The sequence below is a fragment of the Balaenoptera borealis genome (genome assembly GCF_965194805.1).
Source record: "Balaenoptera borealis genome assembly, chromosome: 8".
Classification (NCBI taxonomy): domain Eukaryota; kingdom Metazoa; phylum Chordata; class Mammalia; order Artiodactyla; family Balaenopteridae; genus Balaenoptera; species Balaenoptera borealis.
Window position 1 is genome coordinate 73,746,781 of NC_138865.1, and position 22,761 is coordinate 73,769,541.

The following is a 22,761-nucleotide window of genomic DNA, read 5'->3' on the forward strand; positions in this document are numbered from 1 at the left end:
ACCAAAACCAGACAAAGATATTACAGAGAAATGGCGGACCAATATTCCTATGTTATAAATATAGATATCAACATAGATATCAAAAATTTTAGCAAATTGAATCCAAAATTTATAAAAAGGGTAATACATTTGACCAAGTGAAGTTTATCCCAAGAATGCAAGATTGTTTTGACACTTGAAAATCCATCAATGTAATTCATCATATTAACAAACTAAAGAATATTCATCTATAAATATATAAATAAATACATAAATTATTTCTGATTATGTCAATAGATGCAGAAAATCATTTGAAAAAATCCAACATCCATTCCTGATAAAAACTCTCAGAAAAGTAGGAATAGAAAGAAAATTCTTCAACCCATTAAAGGGCATTTACTTAAAATCTTAACAACTAGCATCATACTAAATTGTGAAAAACTGAATCAATTTTCCCCTAAGATCAGGAAGAAGACAAGGATGCCAAACCTCAACATTAAAGATTCTAGCCAGTGCAATAAGGTCAAGAGAAAAGAAATAAAAACCACCTATACCAGAAAGGGAAGAAGTAAAACTGCCTTTTTTTCCACAAATGTCATGCTCCCCTATGTAGAAAATCTGATGAAATCTATAAAAACTCTACTAGAGCCCATAAGTGAATTAAGTGAATTTACAGGATACAAGATCACTATATAAGAATTAGATTTCTGGTTCAAGATGGTGACATAGAAAGATCCTGAACTCACCTCTCACAGACCCACCGAGTCTACAGCTACATATGAACAACTTCCTCTGGAAAAAACTTAAATGTTGGCGGAGGAGGCAGGAACCCGAAGGCAAGCAGGGGCTGGGTGGGGACCATGGCTGGGATCACCACCATCGAGGCGGTGAAGCGCAAGATCCAGGTTCTGCAGCAGCAGGCCGATGATGCAGAGGAGAGGGCCGAGCGCCTCCAGCGGGAAGTGGAGGGAGAAAGGCGGGCCCGGGAACAGGCTGAGGCTGAGGTGGCCTCCTTGAACCGTAGGATCCAGCTGGTTGAAAAGGAGCTGGACCGCGCTCAAGAGCGCCTGGCCACTGCCCTGCAAAAGCTGGAGGAAGCTGAGAAAGCTGCTGATGAGAGTGAGAGAAGTATGAAGGTTATTGAAAACCGAGCCTTAAAAGATGAAGAAAAAATGGAACTCCAGGAAATCCAACTCAAAGAAGCTAAGCACATTGCAGAAGAGGCAGATAGGAAGTATGAAGAGGTGGCTCGTAAGTTGATTATTGAGGGAGACTTGGAACGCACAGAGGAGCGAGCTGAGCTGGCAGAGTCCCGTTGCCGAGAGATGGATGAGCAGATCAGACTGATGGACCAGAACCTGAAGTGTCTGAGTGCTGCTGAAGAAAGATACTCTCGGGCTTCCCTGGTGGCGCAGTCGTTGAGAGTCTGCCTGCTGATGCGGGGGACACGGGTTCGAGCCCTGGTCTGGGAAGATCCCACATGCCGCGGAGCGGCTGAGCCCGTGAGCCACAATTACTGAGCCTGCGCATCTGGAGCCTGTGCTCCGCAACAAGAGAGGCCGCGGTGGTGGGAGGCCCGCGCACCGCGATGAGGAGTGGCCCCCGCTTGCTGCAACTAGAGAAAGCCCTCGCGCAGAAGCGAAGACCCAACACAGCCATAAATAAATAAATTAATTAAATAAATAAACCCAAAGTTTAAAAAAAAAATACTCAGTCTTTAAAAAAAAAAAAAAAAAAAAGAAAGAAAGGTACTCTCAAAAAGAAAATATGAGGAAGAGATAAAGAGTCTTACTGATAAACTCAAGGAGGCAGAGACCCGTGCTGAGTTTGCTGAGAGATCGGTAGCCAAGCTGGAAAAGACAATCGATGATTTGGAAGACAAACTGAAACGCACCAAAGAGGAGCACCTCTGTACACAAAGGATGCTGGACCAGACTCTGCTTGACCTGAATGAGATGTAGAGCACCCCAGTCCCATCCTGCCGCTGCTCCTCCCTCTGACCCCGACTCCGCTGAGGCCAGCCTGCCCGAAGCTGACCCTTAAACTGAGGGCTGATCTTTAACTGGAAGGCTGCTTTCTCCTTTCGCCACCTCTCCCACCCCCCACCCCTGTGTCCTTTTCGCCAAACTGTCTCTGCCTCTCCCCAGAGAGTTCATTTGGGCTAGAGGCTGAGCACCTTTGGGAACAACGTTTAAGGGAACGTGAGCACAATGCCAAGTGTCTTGAAAAGCATGTTGTGATGGACACATTTTGTAATTATCTTTTCTGTTGTTGTTGATGTAGCAGCCATTTGTAAAACATTCCAGATAATTCCATAGTTTTGAAGCAGCAGTCTAATCCCTTTCTCACTTTTGGAAGGTAACTTTTCAGCTTAATGCATATTGCCCTCTCCGTAGAGGAGGGGAAAAGGTATGGGCCTGCCTTGCTGAGAGCCAAACAGCCCAGAGAAGGACTCCATTTTGGGAAACCTTATTGCTCTGTAAAAAGTACCCGCCAAACCAGAAAGGTGATTCCAGAAGGAGTTAGCCAAAAAAAAAAAGCTCTGTTCAGGTTTTCAGCTTTACGGTATCTTTGGGCAACTTTTTTTTCCACCAGAAGTGACCAGATGAAATCAAGATGGTGAGACCTCTGAGACCAAATCCTTGTCCCAGCTCTACCCTGTTCCCAGCCGCTCACAGAATGGATCATGTGCCCCTTATTTTGAGGCGACCACTTATTCGCTCTGCCGCCTCCTTGAAAGAAAGGAAAGAAAATTATGTTTTACCACTGATTTAGCCATATGAAACTCATCTCATCACCCTTTTCTGGGTCTGAAGCTGCTGTCTCTAAAAGTGCCATCTCATTGTGCATTGTATCAGTTAGTGCTGGAGAAGTCTTGAATAGCTTATGTACAAAATTGTTTTTAAATTTTATATTATTTTGAAACTTTGCTTCTTTGGGGTTGGGGCACACTGGTCACCCCATCTGGCTGTGAGAGCTCTCTACAGTCTGGGCTGGCAGTGTGCTGATCTTTTAAAGTTTCTTTCCCTACCCAATCCCCTCTTTTTGGTGAGGTTTCAGTGAGGTAAGTTAGGTGTGCATCCTACAGCTTAATTGGCTTAAAATGTACTCCCCTTTGGTGTGGTCTCTTTGGGGGCCGATTGGGAGAAAGAAAAAACAATAGTGTAACTGTTTTGATACTGAACATTGATAAATGTCTTTTTGAAATAAAGAACCAGTCCCTCCAAAAAAAAACCCAAAAACTTAAATGTTGGCTGAGCAGTGACTACACTGGGCAAATGAGAAGAAAACCACATTAAAATGGGTAGTGGGGCTTCCCTGGTGGCGCAGTGGTTAAGAATCTGCCCACCAATGCAGGGGACACGGGTTCGAGCCCTGGTCTGGGAAGATCCCACATGCCACGGAGCAACTAGGCCCGTGAGCCACAATTACTGAACCTGCGCTCTAGAGCCTGCAAGCCACAACTACTGAGTCCATGCACCTGGAGCCTGTGCTCCGCAACAAGAGAAGCCACCGCAGTGAGAAGGCCGTGCACCGCAATGAAGAGTAGCCCCCGCTCGCCGCAACTAAAGAAAGCTCGCGCGCAGCAACAAAGACCCAACGTAGCCCAAAATAAAATAAATAAAATTTTTTTAAAAAGGGGGTAGGAATGGCTGGGACACAATCTTGCTATACATACCACTGTTGGTACAGTGACCCCAAATCAGGAGGGAACTCAAAACCCAGAGCTTCTCCCTGAGGATTGAAGGGTATCAGTCGCACATCAAGCACTCCAACTTTTAATACTTGCACCTGAGAGATGAACTCCCAAATACCTAGCTTTGAAAACCAACCAGGCTCACATCCACAAGATCCACAAAACTGTAGCAATCTGAGAAATGGCTCTAGAAGGGCTTGCACACTTAGACTCACCCTCCCCAGGGCTCAGCTCAGAGGCTGCAGATTGCATTTAGACTTTGAGTGAAAGAGGTTCGTTTTCATATATTAAAGCATTGGCCTGGGGGGCAGGCATCTATTTTTACACACACACATCTAAGAGCTGTTGGAACACTCTCCAGAAACAGAGACCGGTGTGTGCCATCTATGTGCTGTCACTCTGCCTTGCTTAGCCAACAGACGCCCTCTTTTTCTTTCTCTTTTATTCCTATAGGCCTCATTTTTATGCTCCCCTCTTCCTCACTACAGCCAGTGGGTGCCATCATCATGCTTTTAATTCTGCTGTGATCTAGAGCACCAGTATCTCCCAGAAGGGAGCTTTTACATGTGTCTGATGCCTTGAGTTTTGCAGCTACTGCCTAGGGGATGCCCCTCGATTGCCTGGCTCTAGAGGCCAGGAGAGCATGCATTTCTAGGTCCCCTGGGACAGTAACAATCAGAGAGGCAGTTTTTGGCAGGCTACCACGCCCAGGGCACTGCACAGACAGCAGACTCAAACACCCTCCCAGTCATTCTGTGAGAGAAGCCTATTTGCTGGTCCAGGAGCTTTGGCCTAAGAGATAGGCTTCTGGTTTGATACACAACTAATGGCCTAAGGAAGCGGTCTCAGGGAACAGAGGCTGGTGGGCACAATCTTTGTGCTCTCCCTCTGCCTCACCAGCTCACCAGTATCTCCCAGAGAGGAGCTTATACCCTTGTCTGGCACCCTAATTTTTGTAGATGCTGCCAAGGGACACTTCCACATGATCTGGCTCTGGTAGCCAGTGGAACTATAACCAAAGGAAAAGAGTTCTTAAATAGCTAACATTCCCAGGGCACAGCAAGAGCAAGAGACCCAGGAGCTCAATCTCTCTGTGAAAGAGGCCTATTAACTAATCATCACAGATGCAGCCTGAGGGGCAAGTTTCTAATTAAACACACATCTAAGGGCTGACGGTAATCTTTTCCACAGAGCTCAGAAGGGGGGGCTCTGCCATCCTCTGGAACACCAGCATCTCCCAGAGGGGAGCTCTCACATGTGTCAGGTGCCCTGGCTTTTACATCTGGTGCTCTGGTTTTTGCAGCTACCAACAAGGGGACGTACCTTGACTGCCTCTGCTCTGGTGGCCAGAGGGTCTTGTGTTCCTGGGTCCCAAGGGACTGTAAGGACTGGAGAGGTAGTTCTTGGCAGGCTACCAAATCCAGGACACTGCGCAGACTGCAGACTGAAACACACCCACGGTCATTCTGTGAAAGAGGCCTAATTGAATCTCCTGGAGCTTTGGCCTGAGGGGAAGCTTCAGGTTTGGCACACATCTAGGGGTCGACGGAGCTGATCTCAGGGAACACAGGCCAGTGGATGCCATCCTTGCACTTTCCCTCTTTCTCACTAAGGCTCAGTGGTACGTCCCAGAAAAGAGCTTATATTCTTGTCTGGAGCCCTGATTTGTATGACTTCTGCCTAGGGGACACCTCCAGATCACCTGGCTCTGGTGGCTGGTGGGGCTTATGCCTGTGGTCCCACAGGACTGTAGATCTTTGCATACATTAAAATCTGCTGTCTGAGGGTTTGGCTTCCAATCTGTCTGAATCTAAGTGCTGACTGAGAGCCTCCCCTTTTGGGACGTGTACAGGTCTTGGCACACCTTTAACTACTGGGAGCTATTAAAAGTATAATAATAGCCCAGGGGCTTCCCTGGTGGCGCAGTGGTTGAGAATCTGCCTGCCAATGCAGGGGACACGGGTTTGAGCCCTGGTCTGGGAAGATCCCACATGCCGCAGAGCAGCTGGGCCCGTGAGCCACAATTACTGAGTTTGCGCATCTGGAGCCTGTGCTCCGCAACAAGAGAGGCCGCGATGGTGAAAGGCCCGCGCACCGCGATGAAGAGTGGCCCCCGCTTGTCACAACTAGAGAAAGCCCTCGCACAGAAACGAAGACCCAACACAGCCATAAATAAATAAATAAATAAATAAAAATTAAAAAAAAAAAAAACCTTTAAAAAAATAATAATAATAATAATAGCCCAGGCTCTTCTTTCTACCCCTAAAAAAAAAAAGTATAATAGGCTGCTTGGACAATCACAAAGGTTTGAGAGACAACCAGAGGCTAGGGCAGGGTTGAACAAGATTCATCTTCTACACGAGGCCACTGCTTTTACACTGAGAGAAGTGGTTGTTTTGTCTACTGCAAGAAACCAACACAGGGAGTCAAGAAAATGAAGAAACAGATGAATATGTTCCAAACAAAAGAAGATAAAAGCTCAGGAAAAAAAAAACCAAAACCTTAATAGAATGGAGATAAGTAATTTACCTGATAAAGTGTTCAAGGTAATGGTTATAAGGATGCTCACTGAACTGGGGAGTAAAATAAATGAACACAGTGAGAAATTCAACAGAGAGATAGAAAATATAAGAAAGTACCAAACAAAAGTTACAGAGCTGAAGAATAACTGACCTGAAAAGTACACTACAGGGTTCAAAAGGAGACTAAACAAAGTAGAAAAAAGGAACAGTTAACTTGCTGACAAGGCACTAAAATTCACCCAATCGGAGCTGCAAAAGGAAAAAATAAATATAAAAAAGAAGATAGCTTAAGGGACTTATGGGAAACCATCAAATGGGCTAACATTCATAACATTAATGGGCTAACATTATAGGGCTCCCAAAAGGAAAAGAGAGAAAGGGGCAGAAAAATTATTTGAATAAATAATGGCTGAAAACGTCCCTAAACTGGGTAAGGAAACAGCATCCAGATCCAGGAAGCCCAGGATCCAAGTTCCAAATAAGAGGAGCCCAGAGATCCACACACATTTTCTTAAAATGTCAAAAGTTAAAGACAAGGAGAGAATCTTAGAAGCAATAAGAGAAAAACAACTTGTTACATACAAGAGAATTCTCATAAGACTATCAGCAGATTTTTCAGCAGAAATTTTGTAGGCCAGAAGGGAAAAGCACTATATATTCAAAGTGCTGAAAGAAAATAAACAAACTACAACAACAACAAAAACTTCCAACCAAGAATACTCTACCTGACAGAGTTATCAATCAGAAGTGAAAGAGAGGTAAAGAGTTTTCCAGACAGGCAAAAACTAAAGGAGTTTGTCACCACTAAACTGGTCTTACAAGAAATGTTAATGGGACTTCTTTAAGCTGAAAAGAAAGGGTATTAATTAGAAACAAGAAAACATATGAAAGGATAAATCTCACTGGAAATGCAAACATAGAAAAGGTAGTGGATTAATCACTTTTAAAGCTAGTATGAAGGTTGAAAGACAAAAGTGGTAAAAATAACTATGATTACAATAATTAGTTAAGTAACACACAAGATAAAAAGATATAAATGTAATATCAAAACCATGAAAGTCAGATGGAATAGAGTAACAATGTAGAGCTTTAAAATGAGATCAATCTTAAGTTGTTATTGACTTTAAGATTCTTATTACATGTAAGCCTCATGGTAACACAAAGAAAAATCTTATAGTAGATATATAAAAGATAAAGAGAAAGGAATTTAAGTATACCAGAAAGGTATCAAACCACAAAGGGAAAGAGGAAGAGAAGATGGGAACAAGAGGAACTATGAAACAACCAGGAAAACAATGAATAAATGGCAGTAAGTCCCTACCTATAAATAATTACTTTAAATGTAAATGAACTAAATTCTACAATCAAAAGAAAAGAATGGCTAAATGGATTTAAAAAAAAAAAACAAGTAACACCTATAGGCTGCCTACAAGAGACTCACTTCCAATGTAAGGACACACAGAGACTGAAAGTGAATCTATGGAAAAAGATATTCCATGCAAATAAAAACAAAAAAAGCTGGGGTAGCTATACTTATATCAGACAAAATAGACTTTAAAACAAAGACTGTAATAAGAGACAAAGAAGGGCATAATGATAAAAGGGTCAATCCAACTAGGGATATAACATTTGTAAATATGCGTCCAACACAGGAGCACCTAAATGTAAAAAGCAAATATTAAAGACCTAAAAGGAGAAATAGACAGCAATACAATAGTAGTAGGGGGCTTTAATACCCCACTTATATCAACGGATAGATCGTCTAGGCAGAAAATCAATGAAGAAAGCATGGTCTTAAATAACAGACTAGGTGAACTTAACAGATATATACAGAACATTCCACCCCAAAGCAACAGAATATGCATTCTTCAAGTGCACATGGAACATTCTCTAGGATAGATCAAGTGTTAGGCCACTAAACAAGTCTTGATAAACACAAGAGGACTAAAACCATATTGAGCATCTTTTCTGACCACAGTAGTATGAAACTAGAAATCAATTACATGGAAAAAACTGGAAAATCCAAAAATATGTGGAGATTAAACAACACGTTACTGAACAACCAATGTGTTGTTCAAGAAGAAATCAAAGGGACTTCCCTGGTGGCACAGTGGTTAAGAATCCACCTGCCAATGCAAGGGACACGGGTTTGATCCCTGGTCCAGGAAGATCCCACATGCCACGGAGCAACTAAGCCTGTGCACCACAACTACTGAGCCTGCACTCTAGAGCCTGTGAGCCACAACTACTGAGCCCACATGCTGCAACTACTGAAGCCCACGTGCCTAGAGCCCATGGTCCACAACAAGAGAAGCCACTGCAATGAGAAGACTGCACACCACAACGAAGAGTAGCCCCCACTCACTGCAACCAGAAAAAGCCCACGTGCAGCAATGAAGCTCCAATGCAGCCAAAAATAAATAAATTTATTTAAAAAAGAAGAAATCAAATAAGAAATTTAAAAAATTTCTTGAGACAAACAAAAATGGAAATACAACATAGCAAAGTTTATGGGTTGCTGCGAAAGCATTTAAAGGAGGATGTTCATACCATATGATCCCACTTTTATGTGGAATCCAATGCAAACAAAACAAAAACAAAAACACAAAAAACAACTAACCTAACAGATACAGAGAATAAATTGGTGGCTGCCAGAGCTGGGGGGTTGGGAAGTGAGAGAAATGGATGAAGGGCATCAAAAAGGGGCAAACTTCCAGTTATGAAATAAATAAGTCATAAGGATATAATGTAGAGTATGGTGAATAGTCAACAATACTGTATTAATTATTTGAAAGTTGCTAAGAGAGTGGATCTTGAAAGTTATCACAAGATAAAAAAATTGTTTTTAACTATGTGACAGATGTAATCTAGATTTATTGTAGTGATTATTTCACAATGTATACCAATATGGAATCATTATGTTGTACACCTGAAACTAACATAATATTATGTCAGTTATAGCTCAATTAATTTTTTATAAAAAGAACTAGTTGTATTTCCATATTTTACAAATGAATCAGAAATTGGAAATTAAAAATATGGTTTATAATGTCATCAAAACCCAGGATTCTTGGAATAAATCTAACAAAAAATGTGAAAGACATACACTGAAAACTACAAAACATTGCTGAGAGAAATTAAAGAAGATCTAAATAAATGGAGAAATACATATTGTTCAGAAGTTGGAAACTCAGTATTGTTATCATTTTTCCAAATTGATCTCTAGATTCTGCACAAGCTCAATCAAAACCCTAGCAGACATTTTTATAGAAACTGACAAGGTGATTCTAAAATTCATATAGAAATTTGAAAGACTGAGAATTCTCAAAGCAACTTTGAAAAATAAAACAAGGTTTGATGGCTAACACCAGAAGATTTCAATAATTATTATAAATGTAAAGTAATTAAGACAGTGTGCTATGGGAATAAAAATAGACAAATAAATCAATGGAACAGAATAAAGAGTCTATAAATAGATACACATACATACAAACAACGAATTTTCAACAAAATTGCCATGACAATTTAGTGGAGAAATGATAGCCTTTCATCTGGAACAACTGAACAGTCCTATTAAAAAAAACAAAGCAAATAAACCAAAAAAACAAAAAACCCACTTTGATCCATATTTTGCAATATACAAAAAATTAACTCAAAATGATCATAGACTTAAATATAAGATCCCAAACCATAAAACTTCTAGAAGAAAATGGGAAAACTCTTGTGATCTTGGGTTAGGCAAATATTTCTGAGATATGAGACCAAAACACAATTTATAAAATATCAAATTTTTCAATTAGACTTCATCAAAGTTTAAAACGTTTGCTCATGGAAAGGACTGGTAAAAGAAAAAATAAAAAGACAATACATCAAAAAGAAAAAAAAAAAAGAATACAGATTCTTTTCAAGTGCACATGGAACATTCTCCTGAATTGGCCACATACTGTGGCACAAAACAAGCCTCAACAAATTTAAGACTACAGAAATTATTTCAAGCATCTTTTCTGACCACAACAGCATAAAACTAGAAATTAACCACAGAAAAGACAATGAGAAAAAAGCCGATTACATGGAGACTAGACAATATGCTACTAAAAAAACCAATGGGTCAATGATGAAATCAAAGAGGAAATTAAAAACTACCTTGAGACAAATGACAATGAAAACACAACCAAGGACTTCCCTGGTGGCACAGTGGTTAAGAATCCGCCTGCCAGTGCAGGGGACACAGGTTCGAGCCCTGGACCAGGAAGATCCCACATGCCACGGAGCAACGAAGCCCGTGCGCCACAACTACTGAGCCTGTGCTCTAGAGCCTGCAAGCCACAACTACTGAGCCTGCATGCCCCAACTATTGAAGTCCGTGTGCCTAGACCCCCTGCTCTGCAATGAGAAGCCACCACAATGAGAAGCCCACGCACCACAATGAAGAGTAGCCCACACTCACCGCAACTAGAGAAAGCCCATGCACAGCAACAAAGACCTGATGCAGCCAAAGATAAATTTAAAAAACAAAAATAAATATATTTTTTAAAAAAAGAAAACACAACCATACCAAAAGTATGGGATGCAGCAAAAGCAGTTCTTAGAGGGAAGTTCAGAGTGATACATGCCTTCCTCAAAAAATAGAAAAATCTCAAATAAACCACCTAACCTCCACATAAAAGCATTAGAAAAAGAAGAACAAACAAAACCGAAAGTCAGCAGAAGGAAGGAAATAATAAAGATCAGAGAGGAAATAAATAAAATAGAGATTAAAAACAATATAAAAAAATTAGTAAAACCAAGAGCTGGGCTTCCCTGGTGGTGCAGTGGTTGAGAATCTGCCTGCCAATGCAGGGGACATGGGTTCGACCCCTGGTCCGGGAAGATCCCACATGCCACGGAGCAACTAGGCCCATGAGCCACAACTACTGAGCCTGCGCGTCTGGAGCCTGTGCTCCGCAACAAGAGAGGCCGCGATAGCGAGAGGCCCGCGCACCGCGATGAAGAGTGGCCCCCGCCTGCCACAACTAGAGAAAGCCCTCGCACAGAAATGAAGACCCAACACAGCCAAAAATAAATAAATAAATTAATTAATTAAAGGGCTTCCCTGGTGGCGCAGCGGTTGAGAATCTGCCTGCTAATGCAGGGGACACTGGTTCGAGCCCTGGTCTGGAAGGATTCCACATGCCGCGGAGCAACTAGGCCCATGAGCCACAGCTACTGAGCCTGCGCATCTGGAGTCTGTGCCCCACAACAAGAGAGGCCGCAATAGTGAGAGGCCTGCACACGGCAATGAAGAGTGGCCCCCGCTTGCCACAACTGGAGAAAGCCCTCGCACAGAAACGAAGACCCAACACAGCCCAAAATAAAAATAAATAAATAAATAAGCTCATTAAAAAAAAAAAAAAAAAAAAAAAAACCAAGAGCTGGTCCTTTGAAAGGGTAAACAAAATTGACAAGTCTCTGGCCAGGCTCACCAAGAAGACAAGAGAGAGAATCCAAGTAAATAAATTAAGAAACAAAAAGGAGAAATCTCAACCAATACTGCAGAAATACAAAAATATCATAGGGCTTCCCTGGTGGCACAGTGGTTGAGAGTCTGCCTGCCAATGCAGGGGACATGGGTTCGAGCCCTGGTCTGGGGGGATCCCACATGCCACGGAGCTACTGGGCCCGTGAGACACGACTACTGAGCCTGCGCGTCTGGAGCCTGTGCTCCGCAACAAGAGAGGCCACGACAGTGAGAGGCCCGCACACCGTGATGAAGAGTGGCCCCCGCTTGCCGCAACTGGAGAAAGCCCTCGCGCAGAAACGAAGACCCAACGCAGCCAAAAATAAATTAATTAATTAATTTAAAAAAAATCATAAGAGAATACTATGAACAATTACATGCCAATAAATTCCATAACCTAGAACAAATGGACAAGTTTCTATATAGAAACATATAGCCCACCAAAATTGAATCAAGAAGAAATTGATAATTTGAACAGACCGATCACTAGAAGTGAAATAGAATCTGTAATTTAAAAAACAAAAATCTCCCTACAAACAAAAGTCCAGGACCAAGTGGCTTCACAAGTTAATTCTACCAAACATACAAAGAAGAAATTTTACCCATCCTTCTCAAACTCTTCCACAAGAACGAAGAGGTGGGAACACTCTCAAAGACATTCTATGAAGTCACCATCACGCTGATACCAAAACCAGACAAAGACACCATGAAAAAAGAAAATTACAGGCCTATATCTTTGATGAATATAGATGCAAAAATTCTCAGCAAAATATTAACAAGCTGAATCCAACAACACATAAAATAAATCATACACCACGACCAAGCTGGATTCATCCCAGGGTCACAAGGGTGGCTCAACATATGCAAATCAATCAGTGTGATATACCACATCAACAAAAGAAAAGACAAAAACCACACCATCATCTCAGTAGATGTAGAAAAAGCATTTGACAAAATTCAATATCCATTTATGATAAAAACTCTTACCAAAGTGGGTATAGAGGGAACATATCTCAACATAATAAAAGCCATTTATGACAAACCCACAGCCAATATAATACTCAATGGTGAAAAGCTGAAAGCCTTCCTGTTAAAATCTAGAACAAGACAAGGATGCCCACTCTCACCTCTTCTATTCAACACAGTATTGGAAGTCCTAGCCAAGGCACTCAGAAAAGAAAAAGAAATAAAAGGTATCCAAATTGGAAGGGAAGAGGTAAAAGTATCATTATATGCAGATAGCATGATACTATAGAGAGAAAACTGTAAAGACTCCATACAAAAACTACTAGGACTGATAAACAAATTCAGCACAGGAGCAGGATACAAGATTAACATACAGAAATTCGTTGCATTTCTTTACACTAATAGTGAAATATCAGAATGGGAATGTAAAAAACAATCCCTTTTAAAATCTAACCAAAAACAAACAAACAAAAACTTAGGAATAAACCTGACCACAGAGATGAAAGACACATATGCTGAGAACTATAAAACATTAATAAAGGAAATTGAAGATGATTCAATAAAATGGAAAGATATCCCATGTTCTTGGATTGGAAGAGTTAATATTGTGAAAATGGCCATACTACCCAAAGCAATCTACATATTTAATGTGATCCCTATCAAATTACCCATGACATTTTTCACAAAAATAGAATAAATAATCCTAAAATTTATGTGGAACCATAAAAGACCCAGAATTGCCAAAGCAATCCTGGGGAGAAAGAACAAAGTAGGAGGCATAACCCTCCCAGGCTTCAGACAATAGTACAAAGCTACAGTAATGAAAACAGTGTGGTATTGACAAAAAACAGACATATTGGTCAATGGAACAGAATAGAGAGCCCAGAAATAAACCCACACACCTAGGGTTAATTAATCTTTGACAAAGGAGGCAAGAATATACAATGGGAAAAAGTCTCTTCAGCAAGTGGTGTTGGGAAAGTCGGACAGCTGCAAGTAAATCAATGAAGTTAGAACACACCCTTACACCACACACAAAAATAAACTCAAAATAGCTTAAAGACTTAAACATAAGACATGATATAAAACTCCTAGAAGGGAACATAGGCAAAACATTCTCTGACATAAATCGTACCAACTTTTTTTTAAGTCCATCTCCCAAGGCAATAGAAATAAAAACAAAAATAAACAAATGGGGCCTAATCAAACTTACAAGCTTTTGCACAGTAAAGGAAACCATCAACAAAACAAAAAGACAATCTACAGAATGGGAGAAAATATTTGCAAATGATGCAACCGACAAGGACTTACTTTCCAAAATATACAAACAGCTCATACAGCTCAACAACAAAAAAGCAAACAACCTAAACCAAAAATGGACAGAAGACCTAAATAGACATTTCTCCAAAGAAGACATACAGGTGGCCGATAGGCACATGAAAAGATGCTCAACATCACTAATTATTAGAGAAATGCAAACCAAAACTACAATGAGGTATCACCTCACACCAGTCAGAATGGCCATCATCAAAAAGTCTACAAACAACAAATGCTGGAGAGGGTGTTGAGAAAAGGGAACCCTCTTGCACTGTTGGTGGGAATGTAAACTGGTACAGTCACTGTGGAAAACCGTGTGGAGGTTCCTTAAAAACCTAAAAATAGAATTACCATATGATCCAGCAATCCCACTCCTGGGCATATATCCAGACAAAACTATAATTTGAAAAGATACATGTACCCCTATGTTCATAGCAGCAATATTCACAATAGCCAAGATATGGAAACAACCTAAATGTTCATCAACAGATGAAGGGATAAAGAAGATGTGGTACATATATACAATAGAATACTACTCAGCCATAAAAAAGAATGAAATAATGTCATTTGCAGCAACATGGATGGAACTAGAGATTATCATACTAAGTGAAGTAAGTCAAAAAGAGAAAAACAAATACCATATGATACCATTTATATGTGGAATCTAAAATATGGCCCAAATCTAAAATATGGCCCAAATGAACCTATCTACAAAACAGAAACAGACTCACAGACAGAGAGAGCAGACTTGTGGTTGCCAAGGGGGGTGGGGTGGGGGAAGGATGGAGTGGAAGTTTGTGGTTAGCAGATGTAAACTATTATATATAGAATGGATAAACAACAAGGTCCTACTGTATAGCACAGGGAACTATATTCAAGATCTGTGATAAACCATAATGGAAAATCATATAAAGAAGAATGTGTGTGTATATATACATATATATGACAATCACTTTGCTGTACAGCAGAAATTAATACAACATTGTAAATCAACTTTACTTCAATTAAAAACCATCTGACATTTGCAAAAAAAGAAAAAGAAAAACGACGAGACAAGTCACGGACTGGACAAAATAATTTCAGGGCATATATCTGATAAAGGGCTTATATCCAGACTATATAAAGTACTTCCAAATTAGAAAATAACCTAATTTTTTAAATGGGCATAAAGTTTCAACAGAAAATTCACTAAAGAAGATATGCAAGCAAATAAGCACATTATGAAGTGCTCAATCTCATTAGTCATTAGGGAAATGCAAATTAAAATCATACAACTACTAGTGGATACATCTACACACTCACTGAAATGGCTAAAATCAAAGAGATATAGTACCAAGGGTCAACAAAGACACAGAGGAACTGAAACTCTCCTACAAGTGTTGGGAAAGTAGAATGACATAGCCACTTTGGAAAATAATTTGCCAGTTTCTTAAAAAGTTATACATACACATACCATATGATACAGTTATTCTACTCCTAAGTATTTTCAAGAGAATTGAAAACACATATCCATGCAAAGATTTTTACATAAATGTTTATAGAAGCTGTCTTTGTAATAGCCAAGTGCCCATCAATAGATGAAAGGATAAGCAAGCTATGGTATATCCGTGCAATGGAATATTACAAGGATAAAGCTCAAAATAATTATGCTGAGCAAGTGAAGCCATAGTCACCACCCCAAAATAAACAGAACTGTATTATTTCATGTATATAAAATTCTTGGAAATAAAAGCAAATTTCTAGTGTTAGAAAACAATCAGTGGTTGCCTGGGTATGTGGCAGAGGTGAGTAGAAAGGAATGGGATGGAGCAATTATAAGCAGGCGTGAGAAACTTTTGAGGCTCATAGATAAGTTTATCTTGATTGTGATGGTTTTCATGAGGGGTATACGTATGTCAAAATAAATTGTGCACTTTAAATACATGCAGTTTCTTGTATGTCAATCCTAACTCACCAAAGCTATTAAAATCACTGATTTGATAAAATATTGAGAACTTAAAAAAAAAAATCAATCTGACAGACAGACTGGGGGATAAAAAGAGACTTTGATAATAGACTTTCATCCCAGAGCAAATCATAGCATGAAAGTTAATTCTTGCAAAGTCTTGCCTACTTGTTTATGTTTGTTGGTTGTTTTGCCTTATCTATTGTTGATACTACTTCCTTGGAGTCTCCAAAAGAGGGTTTTGATATAGAATAAGCAAAAATTCTCTCCTTTAAAAATGACTCATTTGTCATCATTATAGAGGGAGGAGAAGAGTTTCTCGGCTGATTATAACCCAAACTTGTTATGAACTGTAGAATTAAAGAAACCTCAGCTAAAGTTGGAGTTGGGACAAGCCTGTAGGGGGAGCTGTCATGGGCGCCATGCATCATCAATTACTCCAAACAGGAAGAAACCTACCTATACAAACTCCGACAGGAAAGTGTTACCTATATTACTATTCAGCAGGAAGAAGAAAACTCTGCCCTCGGACAGTCTAGCCAATCAGAAACCGTAGCAACCCAACCAATGGGAAGCCTTCATACTTTGGACTCCCAACTTCCTCCCAGGGATTCTTTATTACAGCTGCTCCAACTCTCCCCTTTTTCCTATGAAAGCAAGTTCCCCTTCCTTGTTTCTGGATTTGCCTCTTGTCCACCATAGTTCGCATATTCTGAATCCAATTCCTCTGGCTGCCCCTGAATAAACTAGCTTTTGCTGGTAAAATAGCTATCATATTATTAAAATTGACAGAAGTTATAGCCAAAGTCTAGTCTTAAAAATCGTTACTGAGTACAAGGGAAGTAGACTGCCCAGCTTGATAAATGGATTACCATTGTGTCTTCTGAGGGAGATTAGAATATAAAAGAATAAGAAATAGACCTAATGTGGAAATATAAAACTACTCTGTATAAACCTGGATTCATTTTACAGAAATAAGTGGGAAGACTTTGGAACCCATAGAGCTCAGGTGGAGAGCTTCTGTTCATTATCTGTCCTCTTGCCTCAGCTATAGCTTCCAAATGGATGAAAAGTCTTTAAAGAGAGGCTGCGTTACCATGGAGTACAGTTTCCTGTTGGATTTGGGTCTAAGGAGAACACAAGGGAGGAGTATAGAGAGATGGCTGGCTTATGTCTCAGAATTATGAAAGGCAGGTGAACAAGAGGACAGGACACCAACGCTTGTTCTCTTGCTTGGACTTTGCTATTTGACTGTTCTTTATAGTATTCTGGAACTGTAGTATACAATTACTGTTTTTATCTTGTGATATTCTCATCACATTCTTTCTGCTGCTCAGTTCCACACATTCTGGCTCTTCAGAAACTAAATGTTAACGAATTTAAAGTGAGAATACTGAATGAAGCAGCCTGTGAGATGCATGGAATATTAAAAACTTAATAACTGGGACCAGGATTGGTTGCTATTGGCATAAATTTTGTATGTATACTCAAATAATAATGCCACCCTTTGAGGCTGTCTTGGAACAGTCATTTGAAGTTAAGAGAGACACCCCCGCCTAAATCAACAAACAACAAGAACATGGAAATGCGGAGCTGTTTGGATAAATGCATTCCTTCCACTTACTGCGCCCCAAACTCAACTTTAAAAAACAGTTAAAAGATTATGGCCATTAAAACCTGCCTTAGTTAGAACATTACCAAGAAGCATTTAAAGAATACTTCATTTCTAATACTATCTTATTGGTAAAGTACCTTCAATTTTGCCAAAGCAATTTCATATCTCTTTCTCACAGGTTTTAATTATAAAAGCTATCTTAACACTTTACACATTTGCATACAATTTCCTCCATCACCTAGCCAAGAAATTTTCCACAAACATTGCATTTTTTAACACAATATACATATGGCCATTATTTTTCCCCTTTTTTTTTTAATTCTCAAATGTATTTTACATCCTGGTTCCTTTCTTCTGACTCATACTCATTTGTAGACTTTCACATTGCTATTCTTTCTAAGACCCATTGTTCTTCCTCTCCTCTCACTTGAAAAATATCCATTAACGAGTAGCAAAGAAAAGCATCTTGGAATAGGACAGCCTGGAGGCTTTGGAGCCATGAAGACCTGTACTTGGATGCTGGCTCCAGTGCCTACCTTGGACCAGTGACAGAACACCTCTGTTTCTATTTCAGCATCTGTAAAGTGGAGATAGAAATGGTATCCACCTCACAGGGTTGTTATGGGGATTAAATGAGATGATGCATGCTCCAAAACAGAGCCACCCTCACTCCTCCCTTTTTGCCAAGTACTCTCACAATCTTTTTATATTAATATGTTAATACCAGCACTGGTTGAACTCCACACCCTGTGCTCAGTAGATTATATATACTATCTTATTTAATCCTTACAACCACTATATAAGTCCTGGTATCATCTCCAGCTTGCAGAGGAGGTAACTAAGGCTTAAAAAAAAAAAAATCAAGTTACTTGTTCACTCAAAGTTACACAGTGTGTAAGTGGCAGGACTGAGACTTGAGCATCCCCTGTCTTGTTTCAGAGCCCGAGCCCTGGTCTACTGACTGCCTTCTTGCTGAATTTCTGTATCTGACTGACCTCCATATCCTTCTTTTGGAGAGATATTTTCCTTCTTGTTCTTTTTTAGATATATTTTCTAACTTTGATTTTATATTGGTCTTATCACCTGAAATATTTTGCCAAGCCAAAATGGATATAAACAAATTTAATACTGAAATTAAATTTTTTTTTGGAACAAAACCTGTCCCATGAGTTCCCGTCTTTAACTTTGAATTCTGTAGCCACTTTCTGACATTGTAGCAATCTTGCCTGCAAATCCATTGACTCCTTAAATCATCTTTGAGATTGCCTGGCATTTTAAATTCCTTGTATCATCCTTCCCATGCCTTTTTCACGCTGTCTTTGTCTGTTGGGTATCTTTTTCTCTCCAGAGCCATACTCCCTCCTTACCAATCTTAAAACATAGGCAGTAGAAATTCAGAATTTTCTCTCCCATTCTATCTTTTTCACATGGAAATGGAATAATGGAAAATTATTCTAAATTCATCGGACCTTGTGCAATAGAGCCTGACTGAGTTGTTGATATTTGACTGCTGAGGCTTATAAGCCTCTTTCTCCTGTGCCCCACATCTGGGCAAGTTGACAGACAGCTCAGGTGCCCCCTCCTTCGATGAGAGCAGGTGGTTCAAACCTCACAAGCCCCTACCCAACTGCAGAAAGCTTCACCCTGACCTCAGCCCCTAACCACAATAAAACGGTGGACCACTCTCCTCTCCTTGCTCTCAAGCCATTTTGAATAAACTTGGGGCCTCCTCTGCCCTCTCCAGAAAGTCTTGTTATATGAATAATAAACCTTTCCATACCTCTTGGTGTGGTGGAGGCATCATTAATCTTGACGTCTGAACCAAATTTGGGGCAGAGTCTCCACAGCACCTTGTACTGAAGGAAGCCTTGTTCTTCTTCCTCTCATGAATCGCCTTCTGAGGTTGCTACCTTATAATATTTGGTACCCAGAAATTGCTCGACTGCCTCACTGCTGTTCTAATGCTGACTCTTAAATCTCCCTTGAGCTCAGTATATCTCCTGATTTTTTTCCCCTTGTTTTCTTAGTGTAGACTAAAAATTCTCACCAACCCACTCCTTATTTTGTACTTCTTTAATATTATTAATATTATTCCCCCTTTCTTCTGTGTTTATGCTTTTCTACTTTGGGTTGCCTCTTGCTCCAGTTTCTGTAGTGTACTCTTTATTCACTTCCACAAGTATTATCGAATGCCAGACATGATCATACAGAAGCAGACAGAATTATTGGGAAATGAGTATTTCCAGTCATGGTTTCACAATTTTTCAACCAGCAATGACTATTCTACCTTAACAAACAATGGTTATATATGTAGAGTGAAGGTTACAAATACTGCCTATAATTATTGGAAAGTTATACTTTAAAAGTCATTTATTTTCAATTAGAAAGGTAATATATGTATATGGTACACAAATAGTAGACAAGGAAGGCTCCCTCTTACCTCAGAGTTCCCTCCCCTTCCCCAGAGGCAATCACTGTAACACTTTATTAGGTATACTTCCAGAAGATTGCAAAGCAAACATTTTATATGTACATATATAAATGTGTGTGCATATATGTGTGTATGTGTATACGTACATGTATATATATGTATGTATACATACAAGCATATTTTTAAATTATACTTTTATATATACTTATAGATACACTTAAAAAAAACCTCACAAATAGAAATATGTGATACTAATGTGGACATGAGAATCAGAGAGCTTGTCTATCTTAAATTCTGTGTCCCCAATGCTCAGACACTATCTGGCATTTAGAAGGTACTCATAAATAGTTTTTGAATGAATGAATAATGCTATTCACAACATCTATCCTGAGAAGTGTCCCATATCACACGTACGTTCTACCTCATTCTTTTTAACAGCAAATTTTATTCCATTTTCTAAATTTGTCATAATGTTTTTAATTGAGGCTGTATGATGGATATTTAGGTTCTTTCCAACCTTTTCTTTATAGCAGATTAAATTTATGACAAATAATATATGCAATGCTTCTCACATGTTGCTTTTACACTCTGATGCTTATAAAATTTTTTGTTTGCTTCTTTCAGGAATACGCCATAAAAACTGATCATCCTATTAGAGGTTTGGGGTTTTCTGTTTTGAAGAACAGCTGCTTAAACATGAGAGAAATACCCAACAGAAAATGTGGAACGTGTTGACAAACAGGCAAAGTGGCATCCCTGACTGAAAAAAATTTTAAGTGTTTTAGAACAAAGCAGTTGCTTAAAATTTTTTAATTTGTAAAAGACCCCTGGAATGAACAGATGTTATCTATCTGTGAATTGACTGTAGGAGATAGTGTTTTGTTTGTTTACCAGTTTGCTCTTGGACAATTTACTAGGAATTAGAGATTAATAATTGTAAACAATGAAAGTATTGCTTACATAGCAAAATAGGTATAAACAATTTAAAACAACTCAAATATATCAGATTGAGAGGAACAAAAAAGTCTGGGAGGGAATCCCTGATACCACCTGGGTCCCCGACTCCCTCTCGTTCTGGACAAAACAGACCCCAAAAGAACCGTTGGTCAATGCAACACTGCAATGCTGTTTGATTTATAATAGATAAACTAAGTAACACAGTCTAAAAAAATGTGAAATATACCTGGAAGATGCGAAATGGAGACTCTCACCAATGTGCCCTCTGAAGAAGGAAACTTAAGAACTGAGAGATTGATTTCCCATAAATGCCTGATTCACAGAACCGAGATGTATCTCCTGACCAATGACCATCCACCAAGAATCTCTCTCCATCCTCAGGGCAATGAACTCACTGCTTGGACTCTGGCTGGATGCCTCCTCTTTGCACTCCCTGTCCATAAATACAGCCCACCCTAACCCTCAATGGACTGGCCTGTAGCTTGCTGGAGCGTGCGTTTCCCAAATTGCAGTTCCTCTGCTATTCCTGACTCAATTTCTAGTAATTCGAGTTTGCCTTAGTTTACCTCTTTATTTAGGTTGACAAAGTTATATCATTAGAAGCCAAATTTAAACTAGCTGAAACAAATTAGGCAATTCACTTACACACAGTTGGGAAGTACAGTGCGAAACAGGCTCAGCTGTATCCAAGGTTTCACATATGCTCAGGGCTCACTCAGGTTCTGCTTCTGAGCTCTTCATCCTCTGTACGTTACACCTCTTTTTCTCCTGCACACAGTTTTTTCGTGCAGCCAGGAAAGATGGCCCTTCGCCGTCCCAGACTCATACAGTCCAACTTAGCAAATGCAGCAGACAAGCACACTTCTTCCCCAACATTGCTGGGGCCAATCTGAATATCTGGGAGAGACAGGGTATGGAAGCCCTCAAAGGATGGGGTTGGAGGGATGCTACATGAAGATAAGTTACACAGTCAAGGTACTAAGAGCTTCATGGCAAAGACAAGAGTAAACAGAAAGCTGTAATTTCATGATGCTGTGTGCTCAGGAGCCCAGAAGAATGAGCAACCAAATCTTTGTTTTTAAAAATGGACTCAACCTTCCATGGTTAATATCAATGTTGCCTCATCTGAGTAAATGCAGAGTCTTTTGACCTTTATACTTCAATTCTCTTAAGAGCAACATTTTCTCATGAAAAACTGAATAGTAGTTTACTCAGCCCCTTTCCCCACCTTCCTCCCACCCACCACTCCCTGATCTCAAGAAAAAGAAGCTTATTCTGACTTTCAAATGAGCAACGTTTTCTAGTCTATTTCCCCAGAATATGTTGACCTTATTGTTTCAATTGTGTTTCTGTATACATTATCATCAAGATTTCAAATAGTATTTTGGGGTGATGGGGGAGCACAGAAGCACCAGGAAAATTAAATAAATGCCAGTTTCAAAAGTAAACTTCAGGTAGCCTCATTCTGAAATGACTTTTGGAGTACATGTAAACTCTCAGATATTTAAATTGGAGGACACAAAACGTAAATATTTAAATGTTGAGACATTCCTTCATAGGATTCTGAAGAGAAAAAAAATGATAAGACTTGATAATAAAAATAAAACTGAAACACGCATAAAGGTTGACTCATTTAGGTAAATTCCTCAGAGGCCAACTGGGATTTCCATGGGTGGTGATAACAGAAAATTATTTTTTAGGATGCCCAAAGCTGATTACCTAAGACCAGCAGAGAAACACAGAAAGTGATTGTAGGCTTTTTAAAAGTGACTTTGATTTCTATAGAAAAAGAAAACATTTTTAGCCATTACCAGAGGTACTTAGGAACAGTATAT

General features: G+C 39.7%; 2 protein-coding genes across 2 annotated transcripts in view; one reads left to right on the top strand and one right to left on the bottom strand.

The window, feature by feature from the left end:
* Positions 1-22,761, bottom strand: part of KLF9 (KLF transcription factor 9) — a 100,185-nt gene that overhangs the window by 43,690 nt on the left and 33,734 nt on the right. The window lies entirely within an intron of this gene.
* LOC309634104 (uncharacterized protein) lies at positions 775-2,590 on the top strand. Its single transcript, XM_082403704.1, has 2 exons — positions 775-1,385; positions 1,743-2,590. The coding sequence occupies exons 1-2, from the start codon at positions 840-842 to the stop codon at positions 1,938-1,940; spliced, it is 744 nt and encodes a 247-aa protein (XP_082259830.1). The 5' UTR covers positions 775-839; the 3' UTR covers positions 1,941-2,590.